The 25,110-nt window shown below is 47.5% G+C and overlaps 1 protein-coding gene across 1 annotated transcript in view; it reads left to right on the top strand.

The window, feature by feature from the left end:
* OVCH2 (ovochymase 2) overlaps positions 1–25,110 on the top strand; it is a 1,298,878-nt gene that overhangs the window by 1,144,949 nt on the left and 128,819 nt on the right. The window contains exon 19 of the mRNA XM_069623602.1: positions 2,479–2,630. Within this exon, the coding sequence (XP_069479703.1) occupies positions 2,479–2,630 (152 nt within the window). The remainder of the gene's footprint in view (positions 1–2,478; positions 2,631–25,110) is intronic.

Below are 25,110 nucleotides of genomic sequence, written 5' to 3'. Positions count from 1 at the left end.
TCTGCGGTATGAGTAAGCAGGAACGCATTACTGCAATGGGATGTGAGTTGCATTGGTTACCTGATAAACACAGAATTCAACACAAAGCCCTCACCCACATGCCTTTCTGGCAATGCACCTCATCAACTTCCCGATCACCTAGAGGTGGCTCTGTGTAGGAGAGTTCACCGCTCACCGCTCCAATGCTAGTAACCTGTTACTTCAGTCGCGGTTCAAATTGAAAAAGTTTGGGGGAGTCAGATTTGACTCTTGGGCCCCTAACACGTGGAATAAGCACCCAGCCTCACTGAGGACTATACTGTGCCTGAATATTTTTAAACAGGCGATTAAGGCTCATCTTTTCAATAGAGGAGTTGATTATTTGTACGTCATTATTGTTCTCCCCCTTGATCCAACTGACTGTTTTTTGTATTGTTTTGTACTTTATTATATGTGCACTCTGGGGCCCCCGGGTGTGTTGCGCGTTATAAATATTAAAGTAAAGTACAGTAAGGTAAAGAGTTGATATGGTTCTGCGTGGTGTCTTTCCAACAAAAATAGCAATCCCCACATCCTACTTAAGAGAGGGAACATGGGTCTCCAACACTGGCTAATCAGAGCCCTACTATTTGCAAATAAGGGAATATTAAGAGTGTATAAGTCAAGGAAAGCAACATGTGTGCAAGACCATATTGGAAATATGCTGGCGAACTCTGTGCCTCCCAAATTTGAGAAAATCTTGTTTGTTATGAATAATCTAAATGTAAAATCTAATGTCCACCTTTACTAAATTGCACTCTTAAAAGCTATGTCACTGGAGGGTGTTTGTTTTTAATTGGTTTCTCCCCGTGTGCATTATCTGTCTGATGTCTTAATCCCAGTTTATTCCACTTTTCCCCCAATACTAAATATGAAAGCTATTAAATATGAAGACCTTACCACGTCAATTCTGTATTAAATAAATACATTTGATGTATCTTATGTTTTAGAGCTGTGGCATACTAGTTATTCATTTTGGAATTTTCTTTTCTTTAGCAAATTACTGTATTACAATTGTATGACCTTTTGTAAAATCAACAAAACAGTTATATGAACAAAAATAATGACAGTAGCAGAGACCAGGAGAAAAACACACGCACTGGTATATTTGCCCCACTCCCTCATTCCACATGTTACTGCAAACATTCCTGCCTTCTTTATGATATTTCCTGCCTGGCATTCCCTTCTGATTTTCACCTGACAACACCTTTCATTTAGCACAATGAAGAACACCCAAAAAATACTAAGCAGTGTTATATGCAAAAAATATTACAACATCTATCCCATTCATCAGTCTCTCTATTTCTCTTCGAATTCTCAGCACAGTCCTGTACCCATCCCACCACCTGATTGTATGACAGATTCTCCTCAAACCCTAAGGTCTGCATTTTGTAAGTCCTATACAAAACAGACAATGGACCTTCTTTCTCACTTAGCCTGTTCACTGTGCATTTCAGAGCTTTTTATTACTTATTTTTAAAGCCTGTTTCACCTGGATCTACTGTATGAGTGCCTCTAAGGGCTAATGCTTTAAACTCTGAATTCTTGTGACATAGTGATTAGTAATTTTGGAGGCAACACGATTCGGAGGACATTCTCATTTAAAAGGCTCAGGAACAAAAAGGTTAACAGAAACATGTTTTTATGATATGTATCAACAGCAATTTCCATAGACAAATGTATCGATGTGATCACTTTGGAATTCAGTTTCTGCAGATTCCAATGATTGGGATAAGCTAATCCAACACGTCACGATTTGTAGAAAGGGATTTCATACACATTGTACAGGCAAACAGTTAAAGAATGTCTATGGATGTCATTACGAGTACGGCGGTAGGGGGTTAAGGGCACCGGTAAGGATGCCGGTGCCGTTTACCCCCTACCACTGCATTCCGAGGTCCCTTAGCGGGTCCCACCAGGGCCGGCTGGTTTTACTAGCTGCCCTTAGCGGGACCCATTAAGGGACCAGGGAGCTAATAACGGGCCCGGAATTTGCGGGCTCTTTATTAGCTCCTTCCCCATTCCTATTGAACCCTATGGGGGCTCGAATGAGAATGGGGAATGGTTTTCAGAATGGGGACTTACCGGGTCCTCCAAGGTTGGAATGACCCGGTAAGTCCCCATTCTGACTACCTGGACCCGAGTTTGGAGGCAGCCATGGCGCTAATAGCACCATGGCTAACTCCAAACTCGGAATGACCCCCAATGTCTAGGGAATTGCACTACACACAATTTATAAATCCTCAAATCAATATTAAGGCAAATCATTAAAGGATCGTCTAATTTAAGAAAGTGCAATAAATGTAAAAATACCTTTCACATCAAATGATATCACTCGTTTTTTTTTGTATCTGGAAGGTTAATCAGTACTTAAGGCCTAGCTAGAATCAGTGTTTATTTCAATATCCATTCCTTCTCCAATCCTCTATAACTTTGATTTTAACTTGTTTTCTTTTGAAGAAGGAGCAATATCAACAAAGCTGCAGCAAGTGGTAACTCCTGTCGTGCACCAAGAAGAGTGTGTTGCCCAATACCAAAATAATGATAACATAATCACAGAGACAATGTTCTGCGCTGGATATCCTGGTCATACAGGCATCGACTCATGCACCGTAAGTGGTTAAAATCCTCTTAAGACAAATTGATCCCTTTTATTAGCATTTCAAACTTAAATGAATGTCTCAATATTTTTACATTTTACATAGTTTTGGACTTCAGTCCCAGGGAGAATTTTATCGCATTTGATAGCGGAAGACAAAAAATAATTTAAGACATGAAGAGACTTACTAGTTAGGCAATCGAGCACCATCCCAATGGTCAGATGGGTGAAATGGGCCTTTAATGAGAGCTAGGGCTGTTACCATCTGATAAAAGCAATAGAAGTGGGCATTATTGCTATGAGAGCATTCCCTGCAATGAGGGAAGAATGTGTTGTTTATAACAACGGAAGATAAAGGATAAACAATGGAATACTGGGACAGAAGCTATGCCAGCCATGATTGCCCTCTAATACTGGATTGTCTGCAATGGGGTTTTCAACATTCATGTATTCTAATTAAGCGTTATAGACTTGGTCCTTGGGCTGTACCAGGGGTTATAGGCACTGAAGTCAGAGTTTAAGGCCAGAACGCAGCAAAGGCATTTGACAAGGTTTACGGGCCCATACGCCCGGTACAATCTGAAGTTGGGGTTTATAAAGTAATTACAACACGCCTCTCTCTTGATAGTATATATAAGAATATATAAGTTATTAGTGCATAAATCCACCTGGGCTACATGAACCAATCTGCGGCCTGTATTGGTTCATATAACCCACAGATTGTTCAATGAAAATGTTATTTGAACATTGTAAGGGTTATAAAAAGAGTTCTTCCAGGACCGTATAATATTGGTAAGGCTATGTAAAGAAAAAGGCATTGACGAAAGAAATGGTCATACTCCTTGGGTTTGCAGTCCTCCTCGCAAGTCCCAGGCAGGGAGATTTGAGAGGGGGCCTCCATGGCTGATGTAGCACCGCTGTGAGGAACAGGTACAGCAACTGTGCACTCCCCTCAGCCCCACCTGTTTCCCCTTCCCAGAGCCTTTCATTGTGCATTGTCTGTTACTTAACTGCACAGAACCATGAAGGAGAAAAAGCACACCCTTTCTTTTGATGTCTATATGAGGATGCTGAATATAATTGTAAGTAATTTAGAGCTCCTATGGCTCATCAAATCTTCTACATGTTTTAAAGGGTGCGGGGGAGAAAACAAATGACCCTGGTATCAAAAGTCAACATAATAGTGAACAAAAAAAGAGTTCCTATTGCTAATAGGAAATCCTGTCCCCTGCACACCATTAGGTAATGGAAAGGATGACTTTCCAATCAATTTTCAAATGACTTTAATTATTTAGTAGTTTCTCTCTTTGCAATTTTAAGGATGAAAATCAGTATATCCAACTGTGGTTATTTTTCAAAATAATTCATTTTCACAAGATAATTCAATTTGTTAATAATTTTTTTTATATACTTTAAACAAAAAGGTATATAAAACTTTTTTTACACACACACATGAGTTGTTTTAATAACTTTATTTATAATTTCAAACAAATCCAAACAATGAAGGATAATAACATAAGAAGTACAACAAAACTAGTTTTAAACCTTCCCATAAGCCCATATCAGTAAACATGTCTCATAACAGAATACCTAGAAATGGGTAAAAAACAATCAAATGATATTGAAATATATAATAAAAAATAACAATTTAAAAAAAAACCTAAAACATTTAGACAAAAAGGACAAAAAAATAACTTCTCATATCTCATTTCCCTCATCACACACATGAGTTAGATTCACTCAGTAAACAAATTAAAGGATTCAGTTGAAAATGGCACTTCACCAAAACAAATCAAAACACAAAATTACAGAGCTCTATGCGTTTCGAGAGAATATCTCTCTTCCTCAGGAGCAAAATGAATTTCAGGGTACTCAACAAATTATATTCTCAAGGATACTTTTTCAAAAAACACTTTGTCAAAAACACTTGTTCAAAAGCATTTCTTTGTGTATGGTAACCATTCCGTTGTGAAATCATGGAAACGTCATCTATTGGTGTCAATGTTCATTCTGTGGTTGTAGTCTGCAAATAGTATGATACTCATATTGGTGATTGAATTACTGTTGTAATAAATAAATAAATCTCACATCAGTACGTTTAGTACCTGCGTGTTGGTGTATTGGTCTGATTGCACGATAAAGGTGTCTCCGAGGACTTCTTATTGGAAGAGACTGGCCAATGATTTTCCTAGAAAAGTAAATGTCTGCATTGTAATTATCTATTTATTTATCCATGTGTTTAAATACATCCATAATTAAATTTGAGAAGAAAATGGCAAGAAAACTCACCCTTCAGTTGTTGACTGTGTTTTCAAAAGCAGTACTGGCTGTTTCCGTGTCGGATTCTAAGTTCCGTCACTACAAATAAAGTTCCATATTAAGATTACAGTCCAGTATGTCCTTAATATGTTGTGATGTAGGTTGGCTTTACCAAGCTTACCTGTGGATAGTTTGTAGATGTACACTGTCCAAGAGCGTTTCTCGCATTCCTACACAATTTCACCCAATGAGCTTGTTGCTAAGCAATGCTTCAAATATATAATCATGTGACTAAATACTTGCGGTCACTTGATACAATGGCATTCTGGGAATTGTGGTTTCCACTATTCAAATTGCTGTGCATATTTCATTCACAGTATGGATATAGATAAATGTAGATATAATATGGATAGTTCCTAGATGTATCCTGTCCGAGAGCATTCCTCGTATTCCTACACAGTTTCACCAAATGAGCTTGTTGCTAAGCAATGCTTCAAATATATAATCACGTGACTAAATACGTGCGGTCACGTGATACAATGGAATTCTGGGAGTTGTGGTTCCCACTATTCAAATCGTCGTGTATATTTAATTCACAGTATGGATATAGATGAATATAGATGATGGTCCCCAGTCATCTCATGTGTTGCGGTGATCGCGATGCTAAAGATAATTACCGAATAAGCCCCATGCAGAGCAACGGTTTCAGTATGACAGGAATATCATGGTCATGTGATATATTTGGATTCTAGGAACCATTTTGTTGTGTGGATTAGGTAATTTTTAGGTATGTTGGTATGCTGTCCACAGGGCCATGTGATGCCTACTGGATAGTCAATCAGTAGCTTACATTGTGTTGTGTGCTGTAAAGCATAACATGTTAGAGTAGTTTAACCATGCTGTTAAATTATGTCTAAATAGATAGTCATCCCATCATATCACAACGTCATTTACATATGTACCATGGTGTCTTTATACAATACAATATTAACTGCCTTTCGTCACTGACAATAACAGCGAATTCTAGCTACATTGTTGTTCTTGTAAATAGTTTATCATTTCAATGTGATTCCATCCTGATGTGTGGATGCTAAGGCTATCAAATCCATTCACATATTACACAGTTCTTCATGCAAAAAAGATATTAATACACTGGTGGTATGTGTGACTTGTGTGACCTTAGTTAGAGTACAAATTCCAGTGATGCAAATTCCCATCTCGTTGTTATTCCTATTCATAGGAATACATTCCAAGAAAATTCTTCATTCATCCCTCTGGGTTCGAGGGCTTCTAACTTGTGCACCCAAAACATCTCTCTACAGGATAACATCTGCTGTAGATTTCCTCCTCTTGGTGGCCGTGTTATTGCTTCAAGAATTACAAACTTTAATTGTGAAATTGTGTGATGTTGTTCTTTAAAGTGTTTGTTGACAGGTGATTTCATGTTTCCAGTTCTAATGTTGGATTTGTGCTCTGTGATACAATCTTTTCCTCGTTTTATCGTTTGGCTGACATAATATTTCCCACAAGGGCAAATCAACCCATATATCACACATTTACTTTCGCATGTGGCATAATCTTGTAGATTAATTTTTTTGTCCGGTGTAGGGATTTCTAATCAGTGACCCTTTTTGTACGTTATTGCAATGACAGCAATTTAGACAGGGGAATGTCCCCTTTTTTGGCTTTGAAAGAAATCGGTGTTGCACTCTGTTTGTTCTTTCTGTTTTAACTAATGAGTCTCGTAAATTTCTCCCTCTCTTGTAGGCCATTAGTGGTGGTTTTGGAAAGAGAGTACAAAGTTGTGGATCCAATCTTGTAATTTTCCAGTTTTTATACAGTATCCTTTTGATTTGTGAGCTCTTTGTGGAATACTGAGATAAATAGATTAATGGAGGATTGTTTTTTGACTTGTCATTTTTGTTGATTGAGAAGTTGGGTTCTCTGCATCAGTTGACATTTTTCTATGGCTTGTGATAGAATCGGTTTTGGAAACGTTCTCTTTTGAAATCGTAGAATTTGATCTTCTTAAGCTTCCTTATATGTCTCATCCGTTGATAAAATTTGTTTAATTCTTTGAAGCTGGCTTAGTGGTAAATTATTGTTTAGGTGTTGTGGATGATGGCTGGTGTAAAATAAACTATTTTTAACATCAGTGGATTTTCTGAAGATAGTGGTTTGCGATTTTCTGGATAGATCTTAACATCTAGAAAATTAACCGCAGGGGTTCCTATTTCCAGAGTAAACTTAATCCTGTAATTACACTTGTTCAGATATTCCAAGAAGAATTCCAGTTCTTGTTTAGTGCCTTTCCAAATCACAAAAATGTCATCAATGTAACGTCTCCACATGGCCAATTGATTTGACCATGTGGGAATGTCTAGTATGTGCATTGTTTCAAAGTAAAACATGAACGTGTTTGCATAGGCAGGGGCCATTGATGACCCCATGGAAGTGTCCGATGTTTGCAAATAATATTTGCCTTGAAATCTAAAATAATTATTGAAAAGTATCATTTTAGCCAATTCAATGGCAAATATTATGTTTGATGGAAAATGTTCTTGTTTTAGCAGTAACCACTCTAGGGTTTCCAACCCTTCTTCATGTGGTATTGAAGTATAAAGTGATTGCACATCCAATGTGAAAAGAATCCATTCGTTTTCTACTTGATCAATTGTACTGAGGATGTTCAAGAAATGGGTAGTGTCTCTTAAGTAAGTGGAAGTAGATTGGATTATCATTTGGAGTAGTTGTTCAAATATCTACAATTGGCCTGAATGGAGGATTAGTGAGGTTTTTGTGGACCTTAGGTAGGCCGTAAAATACTGGTAAAATGGGATTTTTGTTGATTAGAACATCTTTGGTCTTTTCAGTAAACCAGCCCTCCTCCGCGACTTTGTTCACTACTTCTTCAATCATTAATTGAGTTTCATTTGTGGGATCATGATCAAGGATCATATATGTATCTATGGGCCTCATTACGAGAATGGAGGTAGCCATGGAGGTAGCTGTTAGCTCCATGGCTGCTTCCGTTCCGGGCTCCATTACCGGGTTACTGCAATGGGGACTTACCGGGTTACTCCGACATAGGAGGACCTGGTAAGTCCTCCTTGCAGGAACCCATCCCCATTCCCATTTGAGCCCCCATAGGGCTCAATGGGAATGGGGAGGGAGGTAATAACGGGCAGATTACATCTGGCCCGCTATTGCCTCCCTCTTCCCCCTCCGCTACCAGGCGTGCGATCCAGGTCCCGCGATGGGAAGCTCGTAATCGGCACTCCCGTGATGAAGGGGGCTGGTCCCGTACCGGCCCCCTTCATTACGGGAGCGCCAGCCTTATAATGAGGCCTTATGTCTTCCAACAGGGAAAGACAACCCTGTTTGTACAGATTTGAGTCCATGGCACCTCCTTGGTCCGCCGGCTTAATTTCAATCGTTCTATCATCAGATAGTTCTTTAAGAATTCTGTGCTAATGTTTTCGAAGATTTTGATTTTTGATATCCATATACGTTTTGAAATCCTTCCTAATTTTCATTTCAAAATGGTCCAAGGCTGAATTGTTAACATTAGGGCTAAAATTGCTTTTAGGTCTAATTTCTAAAGTATCAAAAGTGGCTTGCATCGGTGGGATGGAATCAAAAAATATTTTTAATTTAATTTTTCTAATGAGCTTGAAGAGGTTCAATTCTTCGTTGAATGGGTTGGTGTAATTTGTGGGTACAAAGGATAAGCCTAGACTTAAAAGGTCCAATTGTTGTTTAGTCAATGTTTTGTTGGAAATGTTAATGATCAGGTTGGAATTTTCTTTTTGCTCCTTCGATTTCTTCCTCCCTCTTCGTGCTCGCCATCTCCTAAAAAAGAGTCTGGTTGAGTATCCTCACTTCGAGATATTGGAGTTGTTTCTACTGTTATGATTCCAGATACCTAAGGTAATGCTGCTGTTAGGTGGCTGGACGTAGGTTCCCTTCCTTCACTCGATGCGTCACTAGATGGGTCTGACTTTTGCTGTCTCTTCTCTGTGTTTTTTTTTTGGTGGGGCTTTCTTTCCTGTGTTTTGGAACTGTTGGTTTTGTTGATGATGAAATTCTTGCCACGTATACACTGAGGGACTGATTCATGGAACAAATGTGCTGAGAAAATCTTGGCGCAAGCGTGAAAAAGCAAGCACGAGTGTGCGATTCATGGAATGGCCTGCGCGTGTTTACTGCGGGATGTCTGCCAAACCTGAGCGTGGTGTGCACGGGTGCACACGTCACAGCAACATCTCGAACGCTGTTGTTGCGCACACACCAAAAAGGGGGCGGGACACGGGGCGTAACATGCGGAATGGGGAACAACGCGTGAATAAGAAGGCGTAACTGGGGAAGTACTGCAGGGAAATACACGGAACGCCCACACGCACGCGAACAACACGTATTCATGGAATCGAATACGGGAAACCGGCGCACGCTAAAAGACGTGCACAGGCGTCAACACGTCCGCCACACGTAGGCAGGCAGAAGCGTCCCCGTGCGCAGTATAAAAGTGTGCGCAAACAACAAACATGTATATACAGCCCCATGAATGCCCCATTTATCGCAGCACTGATCGTGGGACACCGCAGGAGGAGGAGAATAGCCAGGCCCCGCATTTTTTTGCCCCGGACCAGTCTTTTTGGGATGCCTGACGACCAGGTCTATGGCAGGTATAGGTTTACACCTTGTATCATCCTAGACCTGGCCAGGGAGTGGGAAGATGACCTTACATACCCCACCCTGTGCTCCCAAGCATTGAGCCCCTTGGAGAAGATGCTCAATGTTCTGCATTGTTTGGCCACTGGTTCATTTCAGCGGACAACTGCCATGGTGGGGGGGGGGGGTTTCACATCTCACAGGCCACGCAGTCACGCTGCCTACACCAGGTGCTGGCAATCATGACTGTGCGCCCCTCAGTCCGCAGGCACATATACATGCCCCGAACACCTGCAGAAAGGCAGGCCGTGGTCCAGGACTTTTACAAGGTGGCACACTTCCCCAAAGTGCTCGGTGCCATAGATTGCACCCATGTGGCCCTACGTCCACTTAGGGCCACTGAGCACATCTATCGAAACCGCAAGCACTGGCATTCCATCAACATACAGGTTCTATGCGATGCCCATGGAATCATCACCTCTGTCTGTGCAAACTATCCTGGGTCTACCCATGACAATTTCATTTACAGAATGTCTGCCCTGAGCCGGGACCTGGAAGTTGGAAAGCATGGCGACACATGGCTCATTGGTCAGTACAAATGCCTGTGCACATGCATGCATGCATGTCACACACAGACAAATACACAACTAATCACAACCATCATGACCTCCCCAGTGGACAGTGCCTACCCTCTGAGCAACCACATGATGACGCCAATATGGAACCCCACCACACCACCCCTGCTAAGATACAACTCTGCCCATATTGCAACCAGGGGCATGGTGGAGCGCACATTCGGAGTGCTCAAGTCACGCTTCCGCTCCCTTGACCGCTCTGACGGCCAGCTACTATATGCACCCCCAGTAGTGTGCAGGATCATTGTGGCAGCATGTGTCCTGCACAATGTTGCAACACGGCGGGACATACCGGTGGACATGGTGGTGCCCCCACATCCCCAACCACATGCACAGGCGCTGCCCATGGGTGGGGAAAGGGCACGTGGCGAGGCATCCCGGACCCAGCTTGTGGCCACATTTTTCACCTAAACTCCCACCCCTGCAGAGAGCCCACAGGCCTGGCACATACCAGGTGACAATTGGTGATGGCAAAGAGACAGTCAACTGTTACAACCTTACCACCATGAGAATGTTGCCACGTAAGTGCTACATTGAGTGCATCCCTAGCTACTTAAAAATAACCAATCCTGTGTGACCAAAAGGAACACATGCAAGGTGTGTATCACACCATCCCCTGCAAAACAGGCCATGACAATCACTGGTATGTCACCCAAACCCTCCCAACCCACATCACCCTTGTCTGCCACACCATGACATGGCATGCAACAGCAAAAGCCCAACACATGACCAATAAGATACGAAGTGACATGTGATAAATGGAAAGTGGCCCGAGACAATGACGCCTGAGACGGAATCAGATAAAATGACTGACCAACAACCTCCCACACATACCAAATCGTACACAAATGCTTTCCACTAGTGATAGTATGAAAAAAAGACTGAATGCCTGTTCACATGCACATTGGGCAAGTCAAAATCGCTACTACCTAACGTGTGTGCTGTGTGTGTTTCCTGCAACACACTGCTCAGCACACAGTGAGCAGCCATTGTGTTGGGGATACACCTTGAGCATCACATCAAAAGGACAAAAAATATAAACAACCTTTTGACATATGTACACGATCCCTAAATGGCAATTGATCATGTGCTGCAGGGACACAGCGTGCCCGAGAAGGCAATCTGTGTGTACTTGTGGGCATGGAAGGGTGGTTGTACGTGTGGTGGAGCATTGTGTAACTGTGTGTGTCAGTAGGGACATGCACTCAATATATGCATGTGAAATCAAGTGACCCTCAGTGTCCTGTACACATCACATGCGAACATTGACCATGTGTACACCCCAGCATGTCAAACCACAACAATTCCCTGACACCCGAAAGTAAATAAAACACAGGAACAGCCATTGACCAGCAGAACACATCATGTACATAGTACCCTACAATGACAATGTCAGAGAGTGCCCAAACACTGTAGCCCAAGCTTACTGTCCAACAACAAAAGGCCCTCCCTCATTTACACATCACCATGACCTCCTGAACAACTGTGTCTGGGGTATGTAGCCTTCTTCCTTCTAGTCTACTTGGCTACAGGATCCCCCTACCCCTTGGTCTTCATGTTCCACCTTGCGTGTAAATGGGGTCCAGCGCCCTCAGAGGACACCTTGACTGGTAAAAATACCTAATCGCAGAGAACTCCAAGGAGCCAAACACCCAAACCATGGAAAAAGCCTCTAGGCACAAAAAAACCCTGGAAGAGTCTACAGTAGATGACTTGAAGTTGCAAAATAATGTCGAAGCACATGTACAAGCAGAATGCTAGAACAACCAAGGTAGCACAGTTCAGCAATGGTTCAACAGGATGGGTACCATTTTCAGGACACAATATACAATGAGGATGCAACAACTGATGGGTAGTGTCACAGCTCTGGTCTCCAGGCGCAGGAGTGGCACAAACCAACCACTCCCTCCGTGGTCTGGGCGCCTGCAAGGTAAAACCTACACAGGCCTCCGAGACCCCGGCGGGGAAAGAGCGTCAGGGATCCATTGTTTGGACAGGCATTGGTATTCAGGATAACCGGAAAGAGGGGCAGGAGAGGGGAGTTGGATTGGCAAGGGAAAGCAGGCAAAATACAACTATTGACAATAACACATACCCAATCAGAGAAACCATGTTCCTCATGCACATTGTACTAAATGAGTCAAATGCAAGCCAAAGAGATACTTATCTCTGGGGTGAGTGCTGGCCTCCTGCCTGCGCTCTCTCAGGTGCGGTAACAGGAGCAGTTCAATGCTGCAAAGAGAGCGTGAGTTACTAAGCTGTGTGTGTCTACAACACACACACAACACCATTCATGCCCCAAACTAAGTGACTCCTCCACAAACAAACACTCTTGTCTGCTGCTTTGTACATATACGTTAGCTTGCCCCGTGATGGTTCATACACTGTCAATGCAGTAAGGCAGGCGCACATGGGCGCGTGGTAAAGGAAGACCAATGCGTCAAGAATCACACATGATAGAATGGTCCCTGGGTGAGCTGCTAGACGCGTATAGCGAGGTGCGACTTCAGTATAAGTCATGTTCTGGCAGCCGCGGATTTCAAAAGGTAGTGCATGTGTGCAATTTGCACATGCAAATGATATGCACTGCAGTTGAGTCTGTGCCTCGCTGGGTGTCCATGTGCTCTGTATTAGTTCTGGCTAGGAACGCTACTGCGCTAATAACTCAGCTTCTATGGAGCAGGGGGGACTCGAGGATATGTGCGACGGCCCCTGCGTGTGCCCCTGACAACTTGTAAAGCTACTTGGCATTTATTCCTCAACGCATCTTAGCTGTACTGTGCACTTCTACAACAATGCCTGTCCAAGCTCCCCAGCACTGACGCTACTTAGCATGCATGTGCAAGTGGTCTGGTGGAAGGTTGGCTGCGGTGTGGCCCCTTGTGCTGCTCACCTTGCTTGGAGCTCCTCAAAACACGTCTGCTTCTGTCGGACGTCTGAGCACAAGCCCTGTGCTTCTGCTTGCACACACATGCGCACGTGTGCACCACCGAACGTGGCCTGGTTTAAGTAGTACTTGGCCTCGTGTCTGCTGGGAAAGGTATTCTGGAGGGTCATTTTCCTGCAGAAAGGGCATAAAAGATATTAATAAGGCAGGAACGTTCCCTGTGTGTGTGTCTTCATGCTGGTTGTCACTGGGCCATGTTTGAGACCTACATCCGAACTCCTCCCACCATCAGTGTGACTTTGACAGCCAAAGGGTGCAGGCTGCTGTCTACAGCATGAAGTGCATCTAGCACATATACAGGCAAGAAAAGAACATACATCACAATCCACATCAATTAATGGAGATATCAATCATGTACTCACCCAAATTGATTGCAGACATGCCTTGGAGAAAACCCACTTAATCCCCACTAGGGGTGTTAACACAAGTAGTACAGCAGCAGACAGGCCATAGATATGACGACAGTCCAATGCCCTTGTGTAAATGGTTGTTACACCGAACCATCCTTGCAAGCCCATGGATAAGGGAAGCAGGAGTGGCCTATGTGAGTCAGGACCCCAAGCTGCAAACACATACACAAGACAAGCTTGAAGGGCCCACCTGGAACAGACAGTGGATGCTTTCAAAAGCCACAAAGCACCACACTGTCACATGAATGCACAAACAATTTTAAACTATATTAAAATTAAACTAACTATACAAAACCTATATTACCTAATTAAACTTACTAGAAAAAACGATATTAACTAATTAAACTAACTATAAAAATCAAAAATGGCCACATACGACCCGGGGGGAAGGCACCCAGGAGGGGGAGGTACAGGGTGCACCTCAACACGCCCATGCGATGATGTTGAGACAAAAAAAAAACCTCCATGGGCTCAACGCCTGCACAGCCCAACCTGTGTGGGAGATAACTCGTCGTCCTCATCACCCTCTGGCTGAAAAGAGTGACGTGGCACAGTACCCTGACCACGCCTAGGCGCAGCTTGCCCCTCGTTGGCAGCAAGTCTGCAGGACGGGTGAGCCTGGTTCTGGGTGGCGATGACACGTAGGTCAGCATGTAGAACCTCACGTGATATGCGTGCTTCCTCTTGCAAGGTAACACGTGTAACACCGAGTTCTTCCTGCATGGCCTGGCTGGACAACTGGTACACCTCCCGGCAAGCACGTAGCTCAGCCGAGATGGTATTCTCTAGCTGCTCCAACCCCTCCTCTGTCCGCGTCCTCTGGGACATCAAGAGCACAGCCAGAGTAGATTTGAGGGATTCATAGTCAACCCTCATGTGTGCCTCTGCCTGAGCAACAATGGCTTGACGCAAAGACACCATTTCAGCCCGACGTGCCCTTTCTGAGGCCGCCATGCCCAGCCTGAGCGAGCGGGCCGTGGACTGTGCCACCCGCTGCTGGAGATCCACCTGCCTAGCAGGGGGAGCACGGATTGGGCCACACGTTCCATGCTCTCATCAATGTTATCAATTGCTGCCCCCTGGTGTTCTGAATTGGCAACCATGGCTTGCTCCCACTTAGTATACCCCAGTGGCGTGCGGCCACCGCGTTGCTGGGCTTGACACCTGCGAGGCCCAAAGAGCCGACATCCTTGTTGGGTTGCCACCGCCCGCGGCTGCAGGACTACATTCCTCCGTTGAACTGATGCCCCAGGCACATCAGCAACTGGTGTGGAGGGTGACCCTGCGTCCCAATCCACCACAGGCGGAGGTCCCACCATCGTCTGGCCCCTCAGTGCAGGTGTCACAGACAGAGGAGCGTCCACTTCAGGATCACTCACCCCTGACGAATGGACCCGATGCACATCCAACTCAACATTGTTGTCAGAGTGATCATCCGGGCTAGACTCATTGTCAGCCATAGAATAGATGGTCTGTAACACAAGTGGGTTCTCGTGGTCTACCACCCCACGACCCCCACTTGTGCCGGGTTGCTGGTGTGATAGCAACCCTGTGCCTGGCATGTCAACACCATCCTCTGGCTCCATTGCGTCATCATCTGAAAAGTGGAGAAAAATTAACATTAATACACATGTCAGAAGCACATAACACACACACACATAGACATCACATAGACAGCCAACACATGAAGCAGACATGTCACACACAAATGAGAACCTGGCATGCATCCAATGGCCTTGATATGCTAACACATCCCAAAAGCAGAAATGGATGTGTCTAAATAGCAAAGCCTACACAAGTACAAAATGTAGTATATGAACTCCATCAGACACCATCTCTGTCAGGCACATGTCACAGGCAGAAAAGACAGATAATAATAATAAAGTAATAATAATAAGATGGCAACTAAGAGATGCAACACACCATAAGCATTTCTGATCTGCAAATTGACCACTGCTGCAAGTGAATCCAAACACACAATGACACAGGTAACATGCATGTAGACATGCATCACTAAAGCATCATCATCAATATAGCTCCATTCATCTGCAGCTCCACCTGTACCGGGTGGCATGGCCCATGTAGATATAGTGAATGTCCCAAGCAAATCAAGGGCCTGCAACTAGGCATGAGGGACCATAACGCCCAGTACCCTCCCAGCTGCAGGACATGAGGCCTCCACAACACCCCTCAGGGCCTGATTGAGCACATTGGGCTATGAATGTGCCCATTACATCATTCCACGCCCAGGACCCACCATAGTAGCTAAGTGGGCCTGGGCATACACATACTGCACAACATTGAACCTTCTCGATCATGCCAGTTCCACATAACGTGCGCAATGCAGAAATCTCACCAGCATAAACGTCAATCAACTACATATTAGTCAGTCAACAAAAAAGCTGCGAAAGACACTTGTGTAAATGAACACTTTCACAAACACATAAGTGAGTACTCGCAATGTTGCACTACCAACGTTGAAGCTGCTTGCATATGTACATGTGAAAGCGTTCAAAAACACCCATTTCCCCATACACCTGTATTGTGAACATGACCAGCATCCAATACACCAAAGCAAGCAGCTTGCTCTGGTGTATGTGGAAGTGCACACATACACACGTGAAGGAAGCTCCACAGTCATTACAATCCGATTGGCAGGCTACATTCAATCCGCGCCCTATGCCATTTGGTATAGGCAGCAGATTGGCCAATCAACTCTTCTAAACAGCCACTAGGGAGTTCCAATACTGAGTAAATGTGTCACAGGATGCACCTGTGCCCGTCGCATTCATGACAGAGAAGGGATGAAAAACTGGCCATACATGCCAGGTCACTTTGACATTGCATCAGTGAGTAGGCATGTAGAATGGTGTAACACGGCTCAGAAGTGGGTTGATGCAGTGCAGAACATGTGTACGTTACCCACTATCTACATGAACAAGTACATTATGATGTCTATCAATAAACGTGAAGGCAGTGCAAGGGCAAGTTCAGGCATCACCTGGGTTGCATGGCTACAAGCAAAACCCCTCTCACCCCCCAAAGTTTAAATGCAGGGATGCATTGCATGGCAGTGAAAGGGTGACCACAGACCTGTGTATTGGCAGACAGTGTTGACTAGCATCAATTGCATCATCTGAGTCAACTGACAACACAGCAGATGATAATGGGACAGTAAGCAGGATACATGATGAACCCTCAGTAGTACACCCATGTGTGCAGAAGCCAATACACCAGTTGAACAAAGTCAGTGGGCCTGAAACAGGGGGAGGCCTGTGCCCCACACAGACTGTGACACCCTAAACATGTGTGTGATGCAGGACTGAGCCAGAGTGGGCATGGAATGGATGATCAAATGCCATGAAATGTAGGTCATCCTGGACATGTACTACAATGATCATCCAGTCAAGGACACATAGGGGCATGCATGGAATGCACATGGAGCATGAATGGGCACTCATGTCCCAGCAGAGCATCTGCCATCTGCACAGTCGAAGTGAGACACCCTGCATGAAAGACAGAGGATGTACCCCACTTTATGTGTCTGGCAGGTTGGCTGGTGGAAGTTTGCATGTACACAGGAGCTTGAACAGGCCATTGCAGTACACCAACATGATGCACACCAGTGCCATGGTGAAATTAGGGTGCAGGGGGGAAGGAGGGGCAAGGGAGCATGCCTACGTGGAGTACCCACATGCAGGAAGAAGACACATGCACGTCAGTCATGCAATGACATAGTCCCATTGCTGAGAGGAAAGACACCCCAGGCTACATGCAGAAGGGCCAGTGAGCTGGAACATGGACCGGAGGGGCAGCCAGGTGACTAGCATGTGAATAAGGTGCAAGTGTGATGATGAGGACAGTCCCCGTCTGCTCTGCATGTCCAGCTTCCTGCATAGCAGGCACGCATCAGGCACGCATCAGTGAAGCATTGCATGACTTGCACATGAGAACCATGTACACATGACATGTAGTGGCAGTCAAGCACAACACATCACACAAGCAAACCACTCATGGCCTCGACAAACACGTGACAACACTCACTGGACGGGGCATCAAAGTCCAGCATCTCTCCCACTCCTTTGACCATTCCTGCCGGTATGAACCCCGCAACGACTGTGCGAAGTGAGGTCTTCCTCCTCAGGTGGTGGCCCACTGGCAGTCACCAGAGTCATGTTGTAATTAGAGGCACGCTTCACCTTAGTACTGCGTTTGAGGTCATCCCAACGTTTTTTGCACTCTTGAGCTGTGCGCACCTCATGGCCGAATGCACTCACACAATCCGCAACTTGCTTCCAGTGAGACATACGATGGGCAGCCGTAGTGTGACAATTCGGCCCCACTAGCATACCACGGTTCTTGTCTTGCACATAGTCCACAAGGAAGTCCAGTTCCTGCATGCAGAAAGGCTTCTTCCTTGATGTGCCGGAGGCCAGAGCTGTGTCTGGGGTCCCAGCCTCTACTGCAGGTACAACCTTCCTCCTCTTGGACAGTGGTCCGGACCCTGGCTGGCAAATGCCGCCCTGATCAGTATGGCCAATGGCACTGGTGGATTGAACCAAGGGAGTGGCAGGTGGAACAAGGACGGGAGCCCTGACTTGCGTCAGTGGCTGCTGGGTGCCCTGGAAGGGACCCTGTGCAGCAACATCCACTGTGCCAGGGTCATTGACCGGGACTGTCCTGGATGGTAGACTCACAACCGGGGAGGTGTCGGCTGCATCTGCCCATGCACTTGCCAACACCCGGCTGGTCGAGGCAGCAGATGACATTACTGCCCCAGGGACACATGCCTCGGTCAGTGCAGCCCTGCGTGCACTTACGGTGTGCCTCCTGACCTCCTGGAAATATTCCAGGGACTCTTCAGGTGCCAACGCAGGCTGCGCTGGCAGACCCTGAGCCTGGGTGTTGGTGTCCACAGCTGCACCTGCAGCTACCTCTACCCTTGGGCCCGTGACAGTCGATGAAACGGATTGCCGGGTCACATGGGCGCCTGTGCCAGATGTAAGAACTGCATCTCCCGGAGCCGCAGGGGGTGGTGGCATGACTGCACCAACACCTGGCACAACATCGTGCTGAACTGGCGCACCCCTGCCTCTTCCCCCTCTGCAGCCACCCTGGACACCCTGGAGTCCCCCTACTCCCTGGTCACCCCGGCCACGTCCCTGACCAGGCCGCCACGTAGAGTTCACCCACCTCACCTTTCGTGGCCTCCCAGCCATGGCACAGATGTAGTAGTGCCGGCACAGATGTAGTAGTGCCAATGGGAGGTGTACACGACAATTGTCCTGGGCAATTGGGGTGAAGGGGGTGGGATACAAGATGTTAACAGCACCCCTGCACCTGCAAGGCTGTATGTGACCCCGGTGATAAAGTGACGGGTCACGCAACGCTCAGGCACCCCAAAACTGCAGTAAAACCGTGCACGCAACCCCCGGTAGCCCACGTGTGTGGAATTAACCTCCCGCAGTACGCGGTGGCACCCAGGGACACGAAAAACACTAACGCGTGGGACACGCAGGCTACTATGACCTCGAAAACCGGTACGCGATGCACAGGGGCACCCGCAGTGGGAAAAATAGCGTGCGCGACTCACCGTCAGACTAGCGTGATAATGAAAAACACGCGTAGCCAATACCCCCTCCAAAAGAAGAGATACTTCCTTGATCCGATGTGAAGTTGTGATGGTGCGCGAAACAACACGAAGTAGCAACACAAACGTCGGTCTCCACGAAAGGCACATACAGCAAACTGCTGGCCCCGCTCACCTTTAACCCGTGCTGAGGGAAACGCCTGTGCGCGTCACTTCATATACGCGCTAAGGGCCTTTCCTCAAATTACACCCAGTGACACCCGACGTGCAGTTTTTGCACGTGTACAATCAACATGCACCCGTGTGGAGGGAAATGCCCGCGCACGTTACGTCACAGACACGCTTACGCACTAAGGGCCTTTCCTCGAATTACACGCAGTGACACTCGGACGTGCAGTTTTTGCACGTGTACAATCAACATGCACCCGTGTGGAGGGAAACGCCCGCGTGCATTACGTCACAGATGCGCTTACGCACTAAGGGCCTTTCCTCGAATTACACGCTGATGTGCAGTTTTTTCACGTGCCAAATCACTCCGTATCAAGCTGGCTACGTGACAACACACGGAAGACCACGCTCCTGCCCAGGAGGCCATTTTCCGGCCCCCCAGAGCCCTGAGTTCGCTCCCACCTGCCATCTGCTGCTGCCTGCCTGCCTGCTGGCCCCGTGCCCTGGTATTTGGTGCCTGCACGTCAGCCATCTGCAGAGGTTCAGTTGCTGTGACCACCCCTGCTGGAACAGAAGACTCCCGACTGGTATTCCATCGCTCCACAGCCCAGCCGTAGAACCAAGTTGCCCACCCACACCTGCCTCGGGGGTTACCATGTCCGACACAACACCATCTGGCACCAGTGGAAACCCCCCAGCAGAGAGGCAGAGGGCTGCCAGCTTCACTGCCAATGGATTTGGCATCCTGGTGGAGCAAGTCCTGGGGCATTATGATGCCCTCTTTGGAAGTTCACGCGCCGACAATGACAAGGACGGAAGAGGATCTGAAAGGACATTGTGGCTGCCATCAATGTGGAGGGGGTGGCAGCCCGCGACATGCAACACGTTCGGATTCGCTGGGAGGACTTCAGGTCCAGGACCCTCAGCAAGGCCCGGCGCCTCTTGAAGGCAAAGCATGCAGAGGGGTGCCAGGTCCGCCTTACCAACATCCAGATGAGGGTCCTGGAATGCATACACCCAGCGCTCCACCTCCAGATCCTTCAGAGGCAGACCCGTCCGGAGTCGAGCGGTAAGTGTCCATGCATACTGATTGGACGCTCTGCATGTTGAGGTGTGGCAGGAGTGTGCAGGTTGCACATATGTCTTGGAAGGCCCATGTATGGATGTATATGTACAGGGACATGAGCCTGTAGCATGTGAATTTAGTCATGTGTGAAGCACATCAATAGTGTATGTGTTCAAATGCATGGTGCCCAAATGCATGTGTCGGTGCACACATGTTAAAATTAATGTGTATGTACTGTGGCATGGTTGTGGTGTGACACATGGATGCTGGTTCCACCTTCATGTATGTGCACAATGTACATGTGCGTGTGTGTGTATTTGACATGTGTGCCACTGTGATACACCATGGATGCATGTGACACCGACAGTAGGAGGCTGATTGGCAGATGTGACATGGATGGCGATGATTTCACTGCGACAGGTGGTGGAAATGTACAGATGCATGTATGTCTGGTGGCGTGTGTGCATGTGTTTGGCACTCCCACTGTTGCATGTGACGTCAGGCTAACCTTCGGATGCTCATGCTGTTGTATGTGTATGGATGGTGCTGCCTGCTGCAACATTCCTGTTGATTTGCGCATGTGTGTGGGTTCAAATGATATGTGTGTTGGGGAGTGTGATGCCATGTGTGAAGTTTGAGACTGCCACTCATGCGCAACTGTCATGTGTGTATCAGACCATTGTACAGTGCCCTGATGCCTGTGTTCTGTCTCTCCCTGTCTGCAGCGTCAACTGATAAAGAGGGCGGAGACGGTGCTGTGGAGCACAGCGGCAGGGATCCCACCGCCAGCCGGAGACGCAAGGCCCAGCTCCCCTCCCATGTTGTCATCTCGTCGGGGAGTGAGGAGTCTGGTGCCGCATCCGTGGCCGCAGCTGCTGAGGGTAGGTCCAAGAGGCGGAGGTCGGAGGTGGACTCCTCGGCAGCAGAAGGGGCAGCTGACACCCCACAGGGGTCTATGAAGGAAGATGGCACAGAGTCATCCAGCTTGGTGGAGGGTTTGGTTGAGGAGGAGGCCGTGGAAGGGCCACACACAGGGTCTGGAGGGGGGGGGGTTCCTCTGGTGCTAGTGGTGCAGTCCAGGGGTAGGGACAAGAGGCAGCACAGGCGGCCGCAGAGGTGCCTGTGTGTAATCCTGTCCCTGATCCTGTGACTGCATCATCCCGCACCAGCAGGGATGCCTTCGTCCAGACCCGTTTTCAACGAGGGGATCCGCTAACAACAACTGGCCTTCCTCTCCCTGCGGATGTGGAAATCCGGGACCTTGTTGAGCCTGTCCTGGCTGGGGTGGCGTTGCGTCAACTTGGCATCCGGGATAACGTGCAGGGTTCTCGTGAGGACGCTGCATGTTATTTCAGGTGCCTCGTTGACCGACTAGGAGGGATCACCGGTGCTGGGTTCCTCCGTGTGCTGGACTTTCTAGCGACCCCCTCCTCAACTGAACCCCCTATGCGCCAGTCGTCCTCCGTGCCATCTTCCTGCCCAAGTATCACCTGGGCACCCTTTGGAGCTGCCTCTGACCCAGCAGCCAGGCTGGTGGAGGCCAAATCCCTGCACAGTCGGGAGTCGGAGGTCCAGCAGGGGTGGCCACCCCAACAACTGGACCCCAGCAGGAGGACGTCGTGCAGGCATCAACAGGCAGGGCACATGCATGGCAGCAGCAGGCTCAAGGTGGGAGCGATGATGGCTCGGGGCCATCAACATCAGAGGGGCAGGCATCGGCCAAAGGGCAGGAGGACCCTGGATTGGGAGTGTCTTCTGTTTGGCAGCGGTTGGGCTGGCAAATAGATGCGGAGCGGCGGCGGGCGGAAGAAGCACGGCTCACTATGGTCAGGACGGAGAACTCCATGCGCAGGGCGCTGAGGCGGGCTGAGTGCCTCAAGGAAATTCGCAGGGAGTTGGAGGTGGACATGGCTTTATCCCTGCAAGACCTAGGGCCAGAGAAGAGGCCCGCCTCCAGGACGTTGAAGAGGAGTTCGATGATGCCCTGGCCCGGGACATCAACAAGTGAGCCGTTGGACTTGCCCGCCGCCTTTGTAAATAGTTCTGTAGGTGTAAGTTTCCTTTCTACTTTTCTTTCCTTTGGGGCACATGGACTATGCCCCACCTTTTTGTATATAGTTATTCATTAGGTAGGCTTTTTGGTAGGTTTCCTTTGGATTGTTGGGCTCATGGACCCTGGATGTTTACATTGTATATAGTTCTGGACTGGATTTGACTTCATTGATTTTTTTTTTTACCATGGAGCAATGGTTTTCTTATTTTTTAAACTTTGGATTTGGTTTAACGGACAAACGATTTGGAGCCATTTTAATGTGGATTTAATTGGATTCAGCATTCACATTTTTCCATTCATTTTGGACATCCAGGCTTTTGTTTATTATTTCTTTTCTTGTGTGATTTTCTTTCATTCCTTCAATTTTGTATATAATACATTTTTCTTCATACTTCATTTGTGTGGTATTCTCTCATTGGTTTCATGCATGTCACAATGTGGGTTTTCCCATTCACGTGCCCCCATTGTGTGTGTCTGATGGACATGTATTGATGTGCATACTTGTCATTTGGGATCTATCATGACATGGGGATTTCAATATGGAGAGGATGGAATGCTTGGTTGGGTGTTTGGACTGGGGTGGCGTGGGGTGGGATTTGGGTGGCCATAAGGGCCATGAGTGTGGATCGTGATGACGTGTTGGGTGGGGGGACATGAGTCGGGGCCTGCTGGCAGGTGCCTGTCACTGGGGGTGGGGTGGGGGACATGAGTCGGGGCCTGCTGGCAGGTGCCCATCAATGGTGGGTGGGTGGTCTGGGGGACATGAGTTGGGGCTCACAAGTGCGCTCACGAGTGCATGATGCCATGTGGGCTGCCTGCAGGGCATGGTAAGGGTTGTAGGGTAGTCCCCTGTGGTGTGGGCTGCATGCAGGGCATGTGGAGGGGGGAAACCGCACACCCGGGAGGGCCCACGTTGCCAAATTGCATGTGAAACTTCCCGTGCACCCCCGAAATATATGTTCCCTGCTCGCCCAAGGCCCATCGCGTGCAAAACTCCCTGTGCACCTCCTGGAATACACGTACCCCGCTCGCCCAGGCCCCTCGCGTGTTAAACTCCCTGCGCACCTCCTGGAATACACGTACCCCGCTCGCCCAGGCCCATCGCGTGTAAAACTTCCCACAAACCCCCGAAATACACGTTCGCGGCTCGCCCAAGGCCTATCGCGTGTGGAACTTCCCGTGCACCCCCGAAATACACGCAGGCACCCCATCCACCCTGACCATGCCCAACAGGCAGGCCACTCACCCTCCCCATGCCCCACAGGCAGGCCATCCACCCTGGGCATGCCCCACAGGCAGCCCACTCACCCTCCCCATGCCCCACAGGCTGTCCATCCACCCTGGGCATGCCCCACAGACAGCCCACGCCACAGGGGGTGCTTTTTCTACGCAATTTATCTGGCGCAAGCGGGGTACGTGTTTTCCGAGGGGTGCGCGGGGTGTTTTACATGCGTTTACGCTGGCACGAGCGGGGTACGTGTATTCCGAGGGGTGCACAGGGAGTTTTACACGTGATGGGCCTGGCGCGAGAGGGGTACATGTATTCCGAGGGGTGCGCAGGGAGTTTTACACACGATGGGCCTGGTGCAAGCGGGGTACGTGTATTCCGAGGGGTGCACGGGGAGTTTTACATGCGATGGGCCTGGCGCGAGCGGGATACATGTATTCCGAGGGGTGCGCAGGGAGTTTTACATGCGATGGGCCTGGCGCGAGCGGGGTACGTGTATTCTGGGGCATGCGCAGGGTGTTTTACACGAGTTTTCGCTGGCGCGAGCGGGGTTCGTCTATTCCGAGGGGTGCGCGGGAGTTTTACACGCTATGGGCCTGGCGCGAGCAGGGTATGTGTATTCTGGGGTGTGCGTGGGGTGTTTTACATGCGTTATCGTGGTTGGGGGGCTGTATGCTGGTCCACTGGCCTTTGCGCCATGTACTGAATTTGTGCAATGTTTTAGGCGCACGGGGTGGGGTTGGTTGTGTAACTGGCGCTGCTGCAGGGTCGCTGCGCCACTGCGCCACGGCTGCTTATGGATGTGAAAATCCATGAATACGCTGTGCGCCTAAATGGGTTTTGGCGCACGCGGCTGGCGCAGACTGCCGCACGCTCACTCTGTGCACCAGCCGCCTGCGCCACTTGTGTGCCGATTTCTATGAATTACCCCATATGTCTCTCGAATAATCGAGTGTGTCCCTACGGTATTTTCTTATTTTCCTCTGTTCGATATCTTTCCTATATGAATCCAGCTTCTGATTAGTTAAAGCCAGAATATTCTTGAGTTCTTCCACAGATGTTAGAGTGACTAATTGTTCTTTCAATTCTGATATTTGTGTATCCAATTTGGTTAGTGAATGCTAATTCTTCTATTGTTAGGAGAATCAGATCCAGTGAACATTTGTTCAAGATACGTTCCCACCTTGCTATGAAATCACTGTTGTCTCTGCAAAGAGTCGGTTTGATATAAATTCGTAGTCCTCTAGGGATTTTCTGTGATTTATAGTATTCAGTCAAAGCTTGTAATTTCTGTGCTATTTCCCTTCTGATAAGTTTTTCTAAATTGTTAATTATTCTGTCCGGATTATCTTGAGTGACCGTTGGTTTCCCTGTGCTCTTAATTAAACCCAATATACGTATTGCTTCTTCTGTAAAAGCTAAGGTTTTCACATGTTTGGTAGTGAGTGCATTGATTTTTTAAAAGG

The sequence above is a fragment of the Ambystoma mexicanum genome, chromosome 11, assembly GCF_040938575.1.
Source record: "Ambystoma mexicanum isolate Mex_15411 chromosome 11, UKY_AmexF1_1, whole genome shotgun sequence".
Lineage (NCBI taxonomy): Eukaryota > Metazoa > Chordata > Amphibia > Caudata > Ambystomatidae > Ambystoma > Ambystoma mexicanum.
This window is presented reverse-complemented; position numbering and strand designations above follow the sequence as displayed.